This window comes from Hetaerina americana, unplaced genomic scaffold, assembly GCF_022747635.1.
Source record: "Hetaerina americana unplaced genomic scaffold, ioHetAmer1.1.p SCAF_7, whole genome shotgun sequence".
NCBI lineage: Eukaryota > Metazoa > Arthropoda > Insecta > Odonata > Calopterygidae > Hetaerina > Hetaerina americana.
In genome coordinates, this window is record NW_027287316.1 from 23,530,087 (window position 1) to 23,549,812 (window position 19,726).

The following is a 19,726-nucleotide window of genomic DNA, read 5'->3' on the forward strand; positions in this document are numbered from 1 at the left end:
ATGGGAGATATGCTTAAAATGATAGAAGAAAGAAGCAAATAGAAGAGGGTAAGCACGACAAAGGGGATAAGAATATACAGAGAGCTTAAAAATACTCTAAGGTGAGAAACTAAAGGGTCAGGGAAAAGTGGTAGAAAGGCCAGTGCAATGATATGGAAAAATTTCTGGTACAAAGAACACTCTAACTGATAAAAAAGGAGCTAAGAGAAGAGTCAGGATGTATCAAAGGAAAAACTAAGTGTTCCATAAAAGATAAGACAGGGAAGTTACTGTTAGAACCAGAAGAAATGCAGGGGTGGTGGTGACATGACATAAAAGGGTTTAATTGTAAAGATATTACACCGGCCATTTTAGCAATAAAAAGGGAATGTGACATAAATGAGGATAGATGGGGTCTATAAACACAAGATGGTGAGATAGAAAAAGAGAGATGAAGTCAAGCAAAGCAGTCATGGTTGAAATCCACAGAATCTCTTTAGAGGTTAGGGTAATGTGGATTGAAATTATTCATTTAGCTTAGACCCAGTATTTATGAGGAAGGAATATGGCTAGAAGATTTCCTTCTGCCATTTTTTTATCCTGATCCAAGAAAGTGTAAGCGAGGACTAATATGCGAGGATAATTTCAAGTTAAATGTCACTTGCAGCTAAGGTAATTCTAAGAATCCATCAATGTAAGGTTGTAAAATAGTGTGAACGACTATGTAGGTGAAGGTCAGTTTCTCTTTGGAAAGAGGAGAGGAATGTGTGATGCCATTGCAGTAATAAGAACATCAGTGGAAAAGATTATAAGAATATTGAATATGGTGAATTGTTTGAATCAGTATCAACAGGCAAATATGAATCCATCGATTATTCATCAGCGATTATTTTCTAAAATTTGTCCTTCACCAGTCATTTAATTTTTCCTGACTAGGTGATTGGTTATATTTTCTGAGGAAAATGTGTTCTGTTATTCACTAAATTAAATAGTTCTATTTTCTTGTAAATCTATAATTCCACCCTTCTAATGGTGGAAAAAGCCTGAAAAAAATGTTCCTTCCATTTCTTGAAACTCAAATTAGTCACATGTAATAAAAAAGGTGAGTTTCCTTTGATATTCTTTTGTATCATAACCATATTATCCAAGTATTTCCGTTATTTAGTGTTTTTCAATTATCCATGCTTCATCATGTATCCATTAGCATAGGTAATCGAGGTTTTACTGTGTATGAGAAGGAAATGTTATGAGTAGTCTAGGAAGGGTTAAGGGTTAGAGAATATAATAAAAGTAGACAGTAAGTCGATTGAGATACGTTTGCAGATGATTAAGCAAAAGTGAATCAAATAGCCAAGGGATTGCAGTTATTTATTAGTGCTTTCTAGGAACAATGGAAGAAGTATGGGATGAGGATTAACCTCAAGAAAACAAAAGTCATCAGATTCTCGAGAAGTAGGAAATGTAAGTCAAACATTAGAGTAGGAAGGAATTTTAGTAGTAATGTAGGTGGAAACTTGTATTTTTGAAGGTATATTTTCTTAATATTTTAATGAAAGTCCTCTGAAAAATACAAGAACCTTGAAATTAAGATCTCTGCTAACTTATCAGTGCAACCCGTAATGAGTTTTGAAAAAATTTGTTTAAAGTTAAGCATTCAAGCTGTATCTGCCATAGATTGCTTAAAAGTATACATTCATGAGATACAATCACTTAATGGGGCCAAAGAGCTAATATGATACAAGATCAAAAACTCGTAAAAGTAGATGACGTATAATACATACCGATATAATTCCAATTTAAAAAACTTAGTGAATGTCGGTTTCATTTTTTTTTATTTATGTAATTATGCTCTTGCAAAATCATTTACTTTGAGCTCAATCTATTGCAGGTTAAATGTGTGGAAATGCAATATGTATGCCAAATGTATTTACAGTGCAACTTATTACTGTCATTCTCATAAAGAATGTGTACATTTTTTTGAAATAATGGATTTAACATATTTTAAAATTGAAATAACCAGATAATGGGTGATTTTAAAATTTTCATATTCCAGAAATAATCATATGCTAATTATATACCTAAATTGTTGAAGGAGATTCATGACAGTAGTCATTGCTGAGTAAAAAATTGTATCATAATAGGATATAATATCATGTATTGTTTGGAAGCTAAAGTTCTAACCCTGAAACTTTCAAAATAGTGTGCTTGTCGACTAACTTACTTCATTTTTAAGTAATAGAATAACAAGTTTGAAGAAATGTTAAATTCGTCATTCTAATTGAAATGCATGGAGCTAGATTAATGTGTGTGTCAGAATCCTCATGGAAAAGTTTCTTTATGCTTTCCCATTTTCTTCATTTAAAATCATGTAAGTTCAATGAAATTTGCTTATTATTTTTAAATTAAGCATTTGGCTCAGAGTGAAGTGGGCATGCATTTAAGTTACTGAATTACATTAAACCCTTGATTATCCACTTGCGAATCATTCGAGCTAAGCTCTCTTCCCAGGGCCTCAAAACTTGTAAAATTACCATCTTAGAAATAATTAAATGCTTTGAAATTTTGTGTACTTTTTAAAAAATATCTTTGAAATGCCTCTGTTATCTTTTACCATGCGACAAATATGTCATTAACCATGTGCGTGGCTCTATTTTAATCGGTATCATATAATGAATATGAATCCCCATCAGCGATCCTTTGTCAAAATTCATTCTTAGCCTATTACTTGTTTCTTCCTGACTACTTGATTAATTTTGCTTTCTGATGATACGTTCTGTAATTCATTTTATGATAGTTCTGTGTTCTTGTTATACTATCATTACACCCTTGTAAAAAATGGCTGAGAAACTGAAAAAAAATTATCACAAGGAATGAAAACGGAGAGTTTATTTGTTTCCTGCCTGCAGTCACTTGTATGTTTTAACTATTTTGATTCAGATAAATTGAATTAGTATGTATCAGAACCATATTTTCCACATGAATCGGTTATTCTTGTTTTTTGATTATCCATGCTTCGTTTTGCATCTATTAATTAGGATATTTGAGAGTTTCTTGTGTTTGCTTGGTTATAATGCATATCAGAAACTGGTCAGTTGAAATACATGAAACAATAATGCATTGATGAGAGTATTTTATAACAATCTGAAAGCTATTAGCTATTAATTAGAGAGCTGTTGAGTGAAATTAGAAAGGAATATTCCATGGCATTTTTTTTAATCAGGAAAGAGAATCTTGAAGAACCAAGAAGGGATTGGTTCAATTACCAATGAAGCAAAGCTGAATTTAGTGCCAGAAATACCAGTTGAATGGTTGTTCCCAATGCCTGTCAATTTATTATTCTTCCAACTGATTTTTGTGATTTGGCTGTATATATTTAGTTTTGCACTAATTGAGAATTGAATGCAAGACTTTATGACTTATCACAGTTGAGGTCATGCAACTGTTTTCTTTTTAAATTGAGCACTTCTCTAGAAAACATTAAATCCGTTCTAACAAGAATCTCAGAAAAACACCATTTTAACCAAGATGTACTGACATCAATAAATATACTAAGCTGAAATATTGGTACTCAACATGCAGCATTTTCAGTTTTATGTAAGGATATATGTGTGTTTACCCTGGTATATTATGATTATCAGGAATTATTATCTTAAAAGAGTTTTTCCAGTGATCCTACGGATGTATGGGGAAATAAAGCATTCTGCATCACAAATGGTCATGACAGAATGAGTGTCAAAGAGAAATCATGGTGAATGTTGCCTGGGTTGTTTTCACTCTTTCCTCAAACTTCAGATGAAATTTTAGGAGCATTGATAGAAAAAATTTTCCTCATAAAATGTTTTTGACAACTTTTTTCAGTGGACAGAACACTAGTATAAGTCACTGCAGAAAATTGAAATTTTGTAATTAATTTTCAATTTCATTCATACGACTCCGATTCCTAGCATCAAATTTAGTCACATCACAGTGTTAATTACTGATTTTTGAGTAGATTAATAGAAAAGTGTCAATAAATGTATAATAATGCCATGTATTGCATCAGTATTCTTCCTGAGGAAAGGGTTATTATGACTTTGAAATGGATTTGATGTACTGTATAGTTTCAGGCTTAACTTTGTGGAAACTAATAATTCTTTGTGGACTTATAATACATTCAACATTTATCTCCTATTTTCCTTAGATTTTCATCTTTAAGATAGTATTCTTGCTTTGTGGATGATTCAAATGTATATCTTAGTCACAAGGAACATTACTCTTGTCAGACAAAGACATTAGTTCCATATCGAAGAGAAATGATGATAAACAATTGTGATTTCAACAAAAGTATTTTTACTCACGCAACCTGAGTTTCAACACTTCGTGTCATCTTCAAAAATACAATATTATAGTGGAAATCACAATTGTTTATTACCATTTCTTTCCAATATGGAAAATAATGTTCTTGTCTGAGAAGAGTAATGTTCCTTGCGAAGATATACATTTGAATCATCCACAAAGCAAGAATACTATCTTAAAGTTGGAAATCTAAGGAAAAGAGGAGGTAAATTTTGAATGAATTAAATGTTCAAGTCCAAACTGACACATTCATAAGAAAAAAAGTTAACTTAAATTAATTTATTATCCGGTAAATTGTCATGAGGAAGTTATGCTAGGCAGGTTAACAGTATCTTGAATTTTTCCTCCAATGTATTTGGTAACCTTTGGTTACATAATTTACAAGTTATTAATGTTCTCTAATGCACATTAAGGTATTTATAATTCTTCAGTGCTGTTCAAGTTTTTATTGAAAAATTCATATTGTTTTTAATGGGCCACCAGTAGACATGTATTAATCTAAAATTGACTGTTTGGTTAATATAAAAGATAATAGTTTTTTGTTTATGTTTACAGTGAATGTTATGAGAGTTCTTAGTAATGAGCAAATTTTAATCATGATTAAGAGATTAAAATGTCGAAAAGAATCAGAATTATTTTTCATCACTATGTACTTCCATTATTTTATTTGCATGCTGATGAAAAAAAACTCATGCTCCAACTAATTCACTAACATTTTTGTGAAGTTTTATTATTTTTAGTTGGTTTATTTGAGCATTGTGTGATCACCAAAGTTGTTTGTTTTACTCTATTTGTGATTTTGAGTGTATATGATCCCTAAATGCCCCAATTATTGCTCCGCAACCCCCTACCCATTCCCGTTCTCTCTTAACTAAACACTTGTCCTATGCTCATTTGTTTCTTTCATTAATTCCTCTTATCTACCATTACTTATTCTTTCCATGCTCATTATTTACCCATGCACATTCTGCCAGCAGAAAGCGCATGTAGTTTGATGCTTAAAAAGTAATTCTCTGTTTACATACACCTTTTAAACATTTACATCCCCTCTGTCTGTCACACCTCATACACACCCACCTTTTATTTTCATTTTACTGCAGTTGAAGAATGACTTTATGTTTTATGTGAGCAGCACTTTTGAGTTTTTAATTAATAAAATAAATGCAATTAATCATGAAGATATCAACTCACTTTTGTGAGAGGGGTTAGTTTGCTATGAAATTTTAGAGGAAAAGAGAAAAAAAATTTAATGCTACCATATCTTCTAGGAATTATGAAAGTGTGTGATGATTAACTGTTGAGAGGGCACAGTATGTTCAAATAGATTTGGTGTGTATGGGTGAGCATAGTAGGCAACTTGTTCATTGAATCTTACATACAATAATGAATGTTGACTCCTGTAAAGCTCTTTCATACTCTTTTTATTTTATTGAATGAAAACTAAACATTTCAACTCTCCTCATATTTCATTGTTGAGGTTTAGAGTAACATATGACCATCTAGTGCTTTTCTTAGGATTCTGCAGTCATCCATACCGTTCAGATGAAGGTTTTAATGTTGACATATTCAGCTCCCAGCTTACTTGAACATGAAAATCACAGGAGCGCATCTTGCAAAAATTTGGTGGTAGCTAAGTTAAACTATGTTCCTGTCCCAAGTTAATGACTTATTACCTACTCCATATTGTGTCCATTGTGTATGTAATGCACGATTAGCTATCCCCTGCTGCTTCCTTTGCGCTCTCCCTGTTTAATTTGGCTGGCATGCCCCATGTAGTGCGTCGTATGTGACTCACAGCTTTTGATTTTCCGTAACAATCGTCATTACTTCTCAGTCACATTTTCTATAGCTGCATATTTCTCCTGGCTTCCTAACCCTCATCCTCCCAAATACCCTCCCCTACCTTCCTACATCTCCATTTCCCACCATCCTTGCTCACATCGTTTGGTCATCTTCCAACGGACATAACTCCCTTGGATAATTGATTAAATCTGCCCCGCTCAATAAAATCAATCACACATGGACTTCACACAAACCATTCAAATCACACAATAACACATTTTATCTTTCACAAAAAATTTTAATTCTTCCTTCAATTTCATTTTCACCCTTATTTCTGTTACTTTTCAATAAACCTCTCTTTTCCTGTGTGGTGAAATTTATGGTGCAATTCTCACATTCCATTTAATTTCATTCATACCTGCGATCTTCCTCGGTTTTTTTTAATCTTCTGGTGATTTACTCGGGTGCTTGGTCATCGCTTGTACCCTTCAATGTGGGTGACTCTTCTCCACATTCTCCTTTTTGTCGCTCATGAAACCAAACTGATTTTGGTGGTGGTTCTGAAAACAAATGAATGGGTCTATGTGAATAACATCACCATTTGGTGCTCCAATCTTCATGTATTACTTTTACACATAAAATGGTCATTTTACTGTATTCTCAACTTTTGCTGTCATCAAACATATGACTTACCCAAACTCTTCCCCCTCACTTGCAACAAATATCTTGTTTCTCTGGGCATCAATCGTTCCCTGTCCCCTTTATTACTTCCTCCCAAATTACTTGAATCGCCATCCTGTCTCTCGGTCCATCCGACTCCCTGGCCCCTCCTGTTCCATTTCTCTCATTCCAGAGGGCTCTCTGCTGTTTTCCAGGACTCACTAATCCAGGCTCTCAGGCGAGAAAAGGAGCGGTACCCAAACCACTATTGGCGGGTGTAGCTGCACCCTCTCGTTCCCTTCCCCCGCACCTACTGTTTACCAGTGGGGGTAATGGTGAAGGGGGAGATAACAACCACCAGGGTGGGGTCGGAGGCGACAAAGGTCGGGATGGGGTGGATGACGATGGGCCCCGTAATAATCCCGATGGTGGGCGCCTTGGAGCCCGCATGAATGCCACCTCCACCCAAAGTTACCTCCCTGCCAACGTGGTACTCAAGGGGATGGCCCGTTATGGGGCAATTGGGGGTCCCAGCGGGGGTGCCGGCAGTGGTGCCGCTCGTTCTGGGTCCCCATCCCTGGTTGGGTTTGTGCCAAACCTCCTGAAGGGGGGGAGCGGCTCGCGGTATGGTGGCATGGGGGGAGATGGGAGCAATTCCTCAACCGCCACGGGTGGGGGTGCTGGCTCGGAGGAGATACAGTTGCTGGAGAAGCAGGGGGTGAGCTCGCAAAGGATGCGAAAGGGGGAGGGTGAAGAGGGAGATGGGGGAAAGAAAGGCCGGAAGGCCTCGATGGGGAGCAATGGGGTGGGGGGTGCATCGTCATCATCGTCGTCATGCCAGAAGGGGACCAGCAGTGGCGGGAGTGGTGGGGCAGGGAAGGGTTCACTGTCATCACTCGTGCCACATCTCCCACCTCGCACTGGCATACCCATGCCATCACCACGTCGGCCAAGGAAGGCAGAGGGAAGTGCCAGCCAGGGCAGCGGTGGGGGACACAGGAGGCGGATGGTGGGGGCAGGAGGGGTCGTAGTAGGTGTGGGATCCTCATCTCGAGGCTATGGGCGGCTGAATGAGGAGGATGCTGTTTCCAAAGGGGGTGAGGTGGAGGGGTCCATTGAGGTGGAACACAGCCGGAGGAGGTCTTCTTCCACATCTTCAATGCCTGGGTCAACCAAGATGAACCATCCACCTATGTCCCCTCTTTCCCCTCCGCCCTCAAGAACTCCTCCAACCAGGTCATCTCAGGTAGTCTCCAAGATTAGGCTTTTCCAGGGCAATGGGATGCCAGTTAGCAGCGGTAACAGAACAGGGATCCCAATTGGTGGAAAGTCATCTTCAGGGAACACCTCGCCCCTCCTCCGTGAGAGGCTGGGAGGGGGAAAGTACAGAATACAACTCTGAGGACAGCAGTGACTGACCTTATTAACATCTCTAAGCCTTTTTTGTCATCTCCACTTGCAAGAATGAGTAATTCTTTGCATCTCAGGCATACTATATATGTGCTTTTTACCAGTAAATGTATTAATATCTCTTCCTTGACCCCACCTTCTACGGCTTCTACGTTGTCATGCCAAAATTGTACAAGCAAGTACTGAATTTGCACTAGTCTAAGGTGAAAATGAATCCAATGTTGTCTTATGATGATTGGCAATGTGGAAATTATGCAAGAGATGATGATTGTCTGGTTACTCTAAGACATATTTTGTGCTCTCAAAGTTTAACATATTTATCAAAATGTCACGCGAGCACCCTTTTGAGGATATATTCTTCTTGTTTATAATTTGAGGTACTTACTAGCTAAAAATATACCATTGATAGTAAAATATTCAGCTATAGAACTGAGATTATTTATTTCCGTAGATTTTAAAAGAGGAAAAAAATTACCTTAGACTAGAGCAAGTATTGTAAACTTTCATTTTGTTAATATCCTCCGTGAATATAATTCTTTTTCGTTAAATATTTCCAATGTTTTCCACTATGCTTTTTTATTTCAGTGGTTAATCCAGGTATGCAGTTATTATATGCCAAATGTTTACTAATTTAATAACTCTGCATTTGTGTAATATTCTATTTGCCATGTACATTATACTTTCAGTCCCCCAAGTTTTTTTAAGTATCATCTTTGATAGTTGCATACATTTTTTAAACTGTGCTTAAAGTTTAGTACGCCACCAAAGAATCTCTCTATATCTCTGAATTCCTTATCAATTTAATAAGTCAGCCACTGGACTTCTTTAAATAATTGCTAAGTTCCAGTATTTCTCATTTATGTTTCTTTTCTCCTTTTATATCTCAAATCCCTGGTACTTTTGAATGGACAAAAAAATATGTAATTTTATACATAAATTTTAAGCCAGCTGAATGGTAAAAATATTTAAAATATTTTTAAAAATTATTTATTTCTAACTCTCTTGTTTAAAGAAAATGCAGCCTATTTTGAGGTGAAATAATACAGTGAACTTCCACTTGATGCACAGTGATCATATGGTTTCTAGTTATTGTAAAATATGTGAAGAATATATTTTGATTGCTAGGAATCATAGTCATCACATTTTTGGGATATTTCCATGCAGGTAGTTCGAAATGTATTACCTGTTTTGGAAAGGATGGAAATTTGTGATTGTGTGTATATTTTATGAACTTGCCATATATTTTTATACAACATACTTTCATAGAAACATTTACAAACACACTTTTGAGGGCATATTAAGTCCTCTTTGAGAATTCAGATGAGATGGCCCTAAATTGTAGTAGATATCCCATTTTTGAACAAAAAGAAATTGTTAGATCTGAACTATTTTCGTGGACTTGTTACCCAAGCAGATATCCTCACATTGTATACATATATATATATATTTTGAAATCTCATGTTGAATGAAAGCAGTGACAACTTGATATTTTATCATTGAACATAATCCATCAATATTAAGTCCAAAACATTTGTGATGACAATTTTTCAGCTCATTTTACATCATGACTCAGAACAATTATTCTCTCATAAATGGATGGCGAGACTGATACTACTACCTTGGGGACATTTTTTATGGGAAACAGCATTTTATAATTTCACGGATTTTAATTTGATTGATTTCAATCTTCAGGTGTTCAGAATGCGATTTGATTGACTTTGCAGCAAAGCACTCATCTTGCTTTTTCTCACCAGAATTACAATTTGTAAAATTTCATGTATCCATTACTCAGGTCAATGTTTTCATTTAATTCCTGGTAAATTTGGGCTAAATCTCTGATGGGGTAGTTGTTAGCTGTAATCCTCTTATTTTTATCTGTAGTTTTTATCTGATGGTTATAAATTGATTTAGCTGTCTCAATAATGTGTCCCAATGTCATTAGATATTCAATCATGTATTTTCTTTAGCTTGTTGGATGCTTAAAAGAATCTCAAAAAGCTTCAAACAAAATTTTTTTGTTAGAATTGATTGGGATTTGCTCTTTGTTATCTTTAAATTTAAAGTGATAAAAAATTGCTTATAAATATGAAGCCAGTGATGTAAAAAAATTATACTCTTCGACATATTGCAAAACAGGATCACAGTTTGTCTTTATAATGTGAAGACTAAATTAAAAATAAATCTTTCTAGTCAAAATATGTTGAGTGGGCACATGTGTCCAACGAACTCTAGTAATGATGCCATTTTTATTAAGGATCTGTTTCAGTCCTCCAATGAAGGATAATCAGATACATTGATAAGGTTTATAGCATTAATGAATGTTTTGAGAAATATTCCCAATGGTTACACTATTGTCAGAATTTCATATCATATGTACCTATAATCATAAATTGTTTTTTGTCTCAAGATTCAAGTGCTCTTTGTGACATATTTTCTAAAAATTATACATTTCTGACAAGGTGTAAACTGTTGAAATTGGTTCATGTCTATTTTACAAAATTCATTAGTCCATTCAAACTACAAGGCAATAATTTCATTTGTACACTGGTGTCACTTAGTTTCCTGTTTTGTTATTGTAGTATGCAGCTTTTTTGTACACACTTGCCATTTTGATTCAGAGAAGAAAAAATCTAAAATACCCAGTGGTAGATTATTTCAGGAAATTAATTCTCTTTTATTATATTTTTGAAAGCATTACTCTATATTTACATACTTCTCTTGCCTCTGCCTCATTCATATGTTTTTTCATAATTTTCTATTCTGTAGACATCTAATATTCCTCATCTTGTCTGTATATGAGTCGATAACATTTTTTTAATGATCTGAATTTTAAAAAACATTAGTATGGCAACATGGTAACCACGTTTTTATAGCCTACAGAGCATGAAAAGTCTGTGTTCTGTGTTGGAACAAATCCAGTTGTAGAAAAGTACCCAAACTTTTGTTTTTTATGTATGCACATACCTCTCCACCTCCCAGAAAAATCCACCCTAAGGTCAGTTTGATAGGTGAGGGTCACACCAACCATGCTGCTGAGGCTTGCAGTATACTTGATTCATATTTCAGCATTAAAGGAATTTGTTGTAGTCAGTTAGCCTTTTTTAGTGTCATGTGTGGTTTCCTAGAACGATTTTGTATCCAAAAAACTACACAGCTTGGATGAAGCTGTAGGTGTCCTAATTCTCTGGGAATCAAACTAAAGCCTTCTGGTGGATGTACAATCTACCCACTGTGCTATCATACCCCATTTACATACCTTCATGCCCATAGGATAAGGGTTAAATGATAATCCTAATATGATGCAAACACCAGATATTAACCATCACATTGTGCTATTGAACTGTTAAAAATAAACATAGGCAGACTGCTGCATTCATTACGTCCAGTGTTCGAAAGGTGAATCCTGCATTTTGAGTTATTTTTGTCAGTACTATTTGAAGGTCATAGCCAGGATGTAAATAATTAAGTTTTATTTTACTTTGGTCACAGAAGCATGCCTGTTGTGCATGTTTGTTTTTTAAAGCATGCCCTTCAGGTAATCATAAAATTGGAATTCAGCTGTATTTTGCTATAAGTTATCTAACACAACCCTCCTCTGGTTGTGGTATTCAGATATTTCCATTAAAAGGGTTTACTTTCAATGACAGAGAAGACTTGAAATAATAAATTACTGTGATGGTATATCTTTGGGTCTATTTTTCACGTGGTTGCTGCTACTCTTCTAAACCGGTGCTAAAAGTGGGTATCATAGTGCCAAATGTGAAGAAAATGTTGCATTTTAACTATATTAATCACAAAAGGCAGACATTTTTTTGCAATTTTTTAAAAACTTAATCTTGCGAATTGACCATCATACCCAGTGATAGCCATTGATGTATAGGTATTAAATCTATTAGTTGACATTGTTTGGTTCATTGCAGTATAGTTAAAAATGTTGTGCACATAAAGTCATTTATAAAACTGTCTTGGCACTTAATCGTTTGGGAAGCTACTTCTAAATGTTGTAAAAGATACCTACCATGATTTTTTTTAACTTCCTATATTAATATTTGATTTACTAAATGTAATAGAAAATGAATTACATTTGAAGGAAACCAAATCTTATTGTAATATTTGACCGAAGACTCCAAAAGTTTTAGAAGTAACAAGATTTCCTAAAAATGTTGATTTAGCACAAATGAGCATGATTACAATGTACCCACTCAATAAACATCCTTCATGTTGCTACAAACCCATAATTCCTTTGTTGAGCAAACTAAGAGGCAAAGGAAGTTCAAAGGAAAATATGAACCAAGGCAAAATGCAATAGGTAATTATATAGACATGGCTGACTCCCAAGTATCTGAATTTCCACCGACCTGTAGATGTTGATGTGCTAGTGTGTTATCTGTCCAGTGACCTCAATTAGTGTCAGCAGGTTCGTGATTTCCAAGTCAATTTGCAAATTATTAAGTGGCATTATTAGTTGCCTGTATTAAGCGGCCAATATTTTGTGTCATCGACATTAATTAACTGAAGATTAATGTTATTATTGCATTGCAGTTTGAAATGGATGCTTAAAGTATTCTTAGATATTTTTCAAATCTTGTTGGCAAAGCCAACTAAAACATTTTAGAACTTTGGGATATTTGTTTGAGCCCTTTTGTTTAAATTAAAAGTGCCTCATGTTTTAAATAAATTGTGCTATAGTGGTTTGCCATGACTTTCGTTGTTTCTCCTTTGTATTCTCTGCAAAAGTAGTAGATATCAAATGTTCCTGTAGTCACCTAGTCTTAATAGCTGGCATTTTATGTCAGTGTAATTGTTGGCCTTCATGTGTAATGTAATTTTTTTCAAAAGTGGACAACAACATTTTATTTTCTTCTGACCTCCTTCAGGGAAAAGTTCCCAACTCTATATTTTAAGTCAAATAACTGGATAGGGAACAATGTAGAATAGAAAATGACTTGCTCACCTTGTCCTCTATGTACAGGCTACGTAATTACCATTTCTTCTTTTGGTGTAATCATTTATTTGATATCAAGGAGTTAATATTCTTGAAATAATCAAATATTATTGTAATTTTTATTCATGTAGAAAAAAATATTTATACTGCTTGTTTAAAGTATGTAATCTACAGTGTTCTAAAGATATGTAGTATACCTTTATTTTACATTCCCAGGGTATCAAAAACATGCTCCAGTAGTAGAAATTATAATTTGAAAATTATCATGTGCAGTATGTTAACATTTTTCTATTAAATATTTCTCATTGGCAGTAGGCATAGCTTGTCTAAATTTGAGTTAATATATACCTTGGACTATAAGAGTTCATGTATGCTTTATATACATTTCACTGCAGAAGTATGGTTGAATAATAATGAATGGCATTGTGTAAAGAGCAAAATGTGGAAACAAAAGTTTTGCCTAAAGGGTCTTAGAATATAATAAATACATCATGCTGGAATTATTTAATTTAATTATTAAAGATTGACTAGCTAAAGTTGTTCCTTATAGCATTTTGGCCATATTATTCTATATTTTAATTCATATCTCATTTGCTTTTAACATTGGCATATAACATGATAAAATTAATATTGAAATGCTAGGCAGTGATTTTCGTGGTAGTAATCCGAGGAGGTTTTAACATAGAGAATTGAATTGATGCTTCTTTGTGTGTTTATTATTGTTTCAATCTTTTTCGTGAAAATTTTTCACCTCCTTCCTGTCTCCCCAGTAATATTACCAGTGTATGGAAAGAAGGGTACATGTCAAATCCCACTTCATTTTCCATTGAAGGGTGAATGTTGTCATGAGTTTGTGCCTTATGATATACAGAGCAGTGTTCAAGGCTGTAGAGGTGTATTTTCAAGCATTGAAATGTGTCATTCTTGTGTGTAAAATAGATTTAGTCATATAAACTTGGAGTGTTACCTCTGTTCCAAAGTGAGCTATTCATGTTTGTCCTGGGTCAATTTTGCATAATTACCCCTTTCAAGGCCTAGATCAATGGTTCATCTGTAAGTATTGAGAAGTTGGGTAATGTATTTTGTTACTCTGCATATGTTTACCCTATTTTAAGTTCCCAGGTATTCTATCTGTATTTGCCAGGAAAAAAGACTGAGTGATTACCAGATTATTTTGTAGCACAAGCATATTTCATATTTTGTACATTGGTCTATTTATATAAACAGTGTCTCCAAATTTTGTTGCAATAAATTTTAATACAAAACACCTTGTTCTTTTTGCAATTAGTTTTCGGTGTATATTCGCTCAAGCAGTTGCATGGACACAGCCAAGTTTTAGAATTCCTAATTGTTGAAAATACAGCTTGATTCATTATTCAAACTACATTAATCAACCTGAAGGTTGCTTTCATAGGTAAAAATAGAACTCACCTCAAACTGTGCCCTATTATTTATGAGATTCACACATAAGCATAATGAAACCCAGTTCCTTTCTTTGTGTCTGTGGTTCACCAGGAACATCTGTTTCCTGAAAAATCATCCAGCTTGGGTAAGGCTTAAAGTGTCCCATTTCACTTACTGTTACTTCTGTCATAAATTATATCCAATTTGCCTCAATTTTTAAGAATAACTTTGCCACTATCAAGGTAACTTTTTTCTCCTTAATAACTGAATTATTCTCAGATTATTTTCTAACCACCATTAAAGCCTCTCAACTATTTTCCATCTACTTTCATTCCAATGTCGATTTATTTATCTCCGACATTTCCACACCCTATGTATGTGACCTTGATATGTTTCCCCATCCATTTCACCATGGAAGCAACAAATTTTAATATTTTAAGTATCCAATCATTTTTTTACTAGAAGTTTCCCCTTGCTCAGTAGTAGTTCGGATGGTGTGCCATATTAATTGGGGAATTATCTAACATAAACAATCCATGTGATTTTCACTTAAATTTTGAATGGAACATCTGAAGTTTATTTTGCACAATTATTGTCCATGTTTTCAACTTCCAAGTCAAATTTAGGTGATTTAGGAATTTTTGGCCCTGCCTAAATCCAGAAAATAATCACATCTTAGCAGCAAAAGATGTTATTTTCTGAGGGGCTTGAGGTAATAAATATTTTCAATAGGGCGTCTGACCAAAACAAACCCAATGTTGAAATTGAGGGAAAAAGTCGTCGTCGGAGGTTTAACTGGAAGAACTGCCCAGGAATCCATCATAGATCCAAAAAGAAAGTTATAGGAACCTATAAACAAACAAATGTAATGAGTGTAGTGAAAAAAAGAGGTGTACCAATCCACATTGAACTGTTACTATATGATGTGCATGGGTCGATTCAGAAGTATGGTATAAGCATTTGGAATAGAGGCTGAGGGAAAAACTCTAAAGAATGAATGTTGGTTTTTAATACATTCTGAAAGTACTTTTCAGGAAATATTACAATAAATATTAGACTTTTCGATGATGAACCATCTCTTGGGAAAGGATCTATGAAGGCTGATGCTTTGAATGATGAAAGGAAAACAGATGTGGCCCAGGAAATGCCAAAGAGGGCAGCTGAGCCTGAAAAGTGAATCATGACGTCACACAATGCCAGCCTGGTAACACAAGTTACTAACTTGTTACACATCTTTCTTTGAACAGCATCTGTTATATTGCAGTAATTTGATATTTTGTAACAATGGTCATGAAAATGCTAGCTCAATCAGTGTTGGAGAAAGAAATTTGGAGTAAAATATTTCTATTCCATTTAGATGAAATTATTGACTTATAATTTTCTAATACACATTTTCTGGTGTTATGAGTAAGTATCAAGTTGATCTCTTTGGTATATAACGTTTGTACCATTTTCTATAGCTGTAGTCACAGCAATATATCATAATGAATGATATATAAATGAATGTCTTTTTTGATAAATATGGAACCATCATTGCAACAATTTCAGAGTGTAAAAATCATTCGCCTTGACTGGGATCCCAGTCAAGGCAAATGATTTTTACACTCTGAAATTGTTGCATTGAAATGCACATTAGCGGATGACTCCGTTAAAAAGTTACTGTTGCGGTATCTCTCGCAGTTTCTTTGGAATATGGAACCATCATATTCAGTTGTATTCCTTCCACCATTACAAAAGATTCTGCCTTCCATTTCCAAACTATTTCAATGCAGAAAATTGCTATTATTCTTGTTCAAAGCCCCAATTTGTTTCAACAACTCCTTAAGAACTAAAAATTCAAGAAGCAAATTGTCATCAATACTTTCTCCAGTTTGCCACAAATAATTTCTTTTTTTAACCTTCTTAAACCGAAGTGCTTTCTCTTATTTTCAAACCCCATAACAGATTAATCTGATATGGGGTTTTCAACAAAAACATTCTCATCAACAAAATTTATTTGAGAGAAACCAAATAATAACTCATTAGATTTAAAAAAAATTAAACAAACTTTATATCCAAAAAAAATCTAGCTTTGCCAACAAATTCATATCACCCACAGGCTTATGTCTTTTAAAAATTCTCCCTGACCCCTGAATGTGTTTTCATCCACACATCCTTGAATAGTTAAAATTCAGGCCTCGACCTCATTTTCTCTACCCTCTTCTAATTATCTTCACAGATTTTAACCTATTCCAGTTGTGCAGTCATTTTGTAACCATGCCCAACTTGATGAAGATAGCTTTGCCATTGAAATGGAGTTGTGATTACCCCTTTTTCCGCTTATTTCCTGTGATCCTTTTCATGAGGCACCTTTTTTCCTCCATAATCTCTTTCCCTCTACCTTTAACCTCATTATACCACACCCCTATCCCACCTGGTATCTTTTGCCACTAAGATATAAGTGAAAATACTACCAACATCCGGCTGGTCCTGCAGGGTCAATCATCGAGGGATTCTCCAGCAAGTGATCAATCCCCGTGAGTTACCATTCCCCTTTTCAGTCCTCACTTCTCTCTTTCCTCTTCATAACTAATGGACATTGATAACCTAATGTGTTTCAATTTTGCTCCTTAACCTGAGGTCCCATTCATATTCTGTGAGTGAATTAAAGATTTATTTTTGTCCCACTTGGTAAAATAGCAATTCTGATTAATATTTAGTTTGTCAATTTTGAAATGGTGAATTAAGTATAACCACAGTATTAACCTGAAGAATAGTTTGTTAGGTGAGGTTAGAGCACATCAAGTACTCAGTCCCATACAGTGTGTGACATTCATGCATCAGGGTAGCGGGGACAGTTCCTTTCTTTATTTATGGTTTCCCTGGACGATTTGGTATTAGAAAAATTTCACACCTGATCCACAAGCCCTCTGGTTGGTAGTTCAATGCTCTACCCACTGGATTACCCCATCCCCCAAATTAAGTATATATGTTAATTAATTACAAATTAAATATATTGTATCTATCATCATCAGTATTTCAATCCCAATATTGGTTTACTGCATCACTCTAATTTACTCTTTTGAAGGCCGATTCCATCACCACTAATAGCTTTTCTGTTTCATGTCCTTCTAACTTCTCCTGTGAACTTGCCTCTTGATCTTCCCTTTTATTTTCCCTTCTATTGTTTCTAATATCCATTTTACCTCAAGGTGTGTCCAATCCATTACTTTCTTCTTTGCCCTTGCTCATATTGGATATAAACTAAAAGAATTAATTTAAACCTGGGCATAAAAAATAAATACAACATGCATACCTAAGTACACCTTTGAAACGAGAACGTTACTCTTTCCTCCACGGGGGCTTGGGTGTATGTAATGGGCAAATTGTTATATCATTGTTCAAAGTCCTATGTAAAGGTCATAGTGCTCTTTTTGGACTAATGCAAGACAGAAAAACTCCACAGAAGTGCTGACCCAGTTCGTATGATTTACATTAATTTTGCACCCTATCTTACAAATTTCAGGTTCATAATGTATTATGCTCAAAGTTGTCAATATTTTACAAAGAGTGAGAAAAGAATTACTCACTCTTAACAGTAATGAATGCTACAATGCCAATGAATACCTTTTTTGATATGACCTATCAAATTTTTACAAAAATCTTTCCTATTAGCCTTAGTTATACTAGATATATTAGCCTATTTGGCCTGTGAAATTTTTAGTAGCTGGACAATTCTTGGGCCATAAAGCCAAAAATTCTTTTCTTAATATGCTGGGTTAAGTCTTCATAGATAATGCTACTCTGGATATTTTCTATTCCCACAGCCTTGTTTGATTTAATTTCCTGTAATGCCTTTTCTATCGCATAATCAAGTATTCCTGCTCCTTAACCATTCACATAATACTCATTTCTTAAGTTTTAAATCACTGTCGTAATATTTCTACCATATAGGGGTACTTATGTATTTTTTCCATCTTGTCACAATCTCTTCTGCAACAATGGACACTTTTCATGTGGCATCCCTAATTTCTGTGTAGCTTACCCATTTCACCCTATATCCCCACGTTGCTCTTTCCATGATATTCCTTTGCCTTAGTTTTTCACCATTTAGCTCTTGTTTTTCTTCTTTCTATTCTTCCCTATCCTTCGCCCAACCATGTTTCTAATCCTATCTTCTGATCCTCTGTAATCATGGGTTCATAACCCATTTCCTATAGTTTGATTTCAGTTTTCTTTAACTCATGCCCTTAACTCTAGCCAAGACATGGGACCAAAATATACAGATCTGTTGAATCCCATGTAATATAGTACTCTTACTTTGGCAAAAAAGCCCCACCCTTTCCCACTCCAACAGCGCTTCCTGGCCTGTAACTTCATGTCTGTAAAATGGTATATAATAGTATCACTATGGATTACCATGTCAATGTTCTTGATTATGCATCCAGCAAATAAGGCCAAATTTGTGGTGGATTGGATGTCTGCTAATTACAATTTATGTACCCAATTTAAAATTCCGAGTAAATTCCTAGTTTCAGTCTCTCCCAGTGGGAGGCTACCTTTCTCAATTTAAATGGATATTATACTTGAATATTCTCCTTACCCCCAGTGTTATGTTGTATGTGGTCGGAAGCACACATTACTCATAGTAAGGGGCAAAGTAAAAATATGAATAACTGGTATACCATGAAAAAGTCCTTTTTTTGACCTGAGCAAGCAAACAAAAATTAGACACTTAATTCAAGAAGACTTTTCTGTGACTATCCTAGAAAAAGAGTACAGCCTATATGAGGGTAATCCCAATCATAAAACTCCATAGCCATGGTATATCATCTACATTGGATAACATTGGAATACGAGGGTGGTCCCAGAAGTAAAGCAAAGAAAACACAAAAATTTTGGAAAAAAATGCATTTATTTTTCAACATAATCTCCTTTAAGCTCTATAAACTTTTCCTGGGGATGTTCAATAAGTATGATACCCTTTTTATACTAAGAACTGTCTTGCTCCTCAAAGTAGCCATAAACTGCCGACACCACTTCTTCACGGTTGGAAAATCTTTGAGCACTGAGCCGTTTTTTCAAGTTTGCAAACAGAAAATAATCCGAGGGGGCTAAATCTGGCAAATAGGGTGCATGAGGTTAAACTTTAATTCATGAATTTTGGCCATTGCAATAATGGATTTGTGAGCTGGTGCATTGTCTTGATTGATTAAACAACTCTCTCTTCTT

At 34.8% G+C, this 19,726-nt stretch overlaps 1 protein-coding gene across 1 annotated transcript in view; it reads left to right on the top strand.

Annotated features, from left to right (window-relative positions):
• LOC139696572 (uncharacterized) overlaps window positions 1–15,692 on the top strand; it is a 41,594-nt gene extending 25,902 nt beyond the window's left edge. The window contains exons 15-16 of the mRNA XM_071595377.1: window positions 6,950–8,117; window positions 15,550–15,692. Coding sequence (XP_071451478.1) covers window positions 6,950–8,117; window positions 15,550–15,692 — 1,311 coding nt within the window. The remainder of the gene's footprint in view (window positions 1–6,949; window positions 8,118–15,549) is intronic.
• Window positions 15,693–19,726: the final 4,034 nt, after the last annotated feature.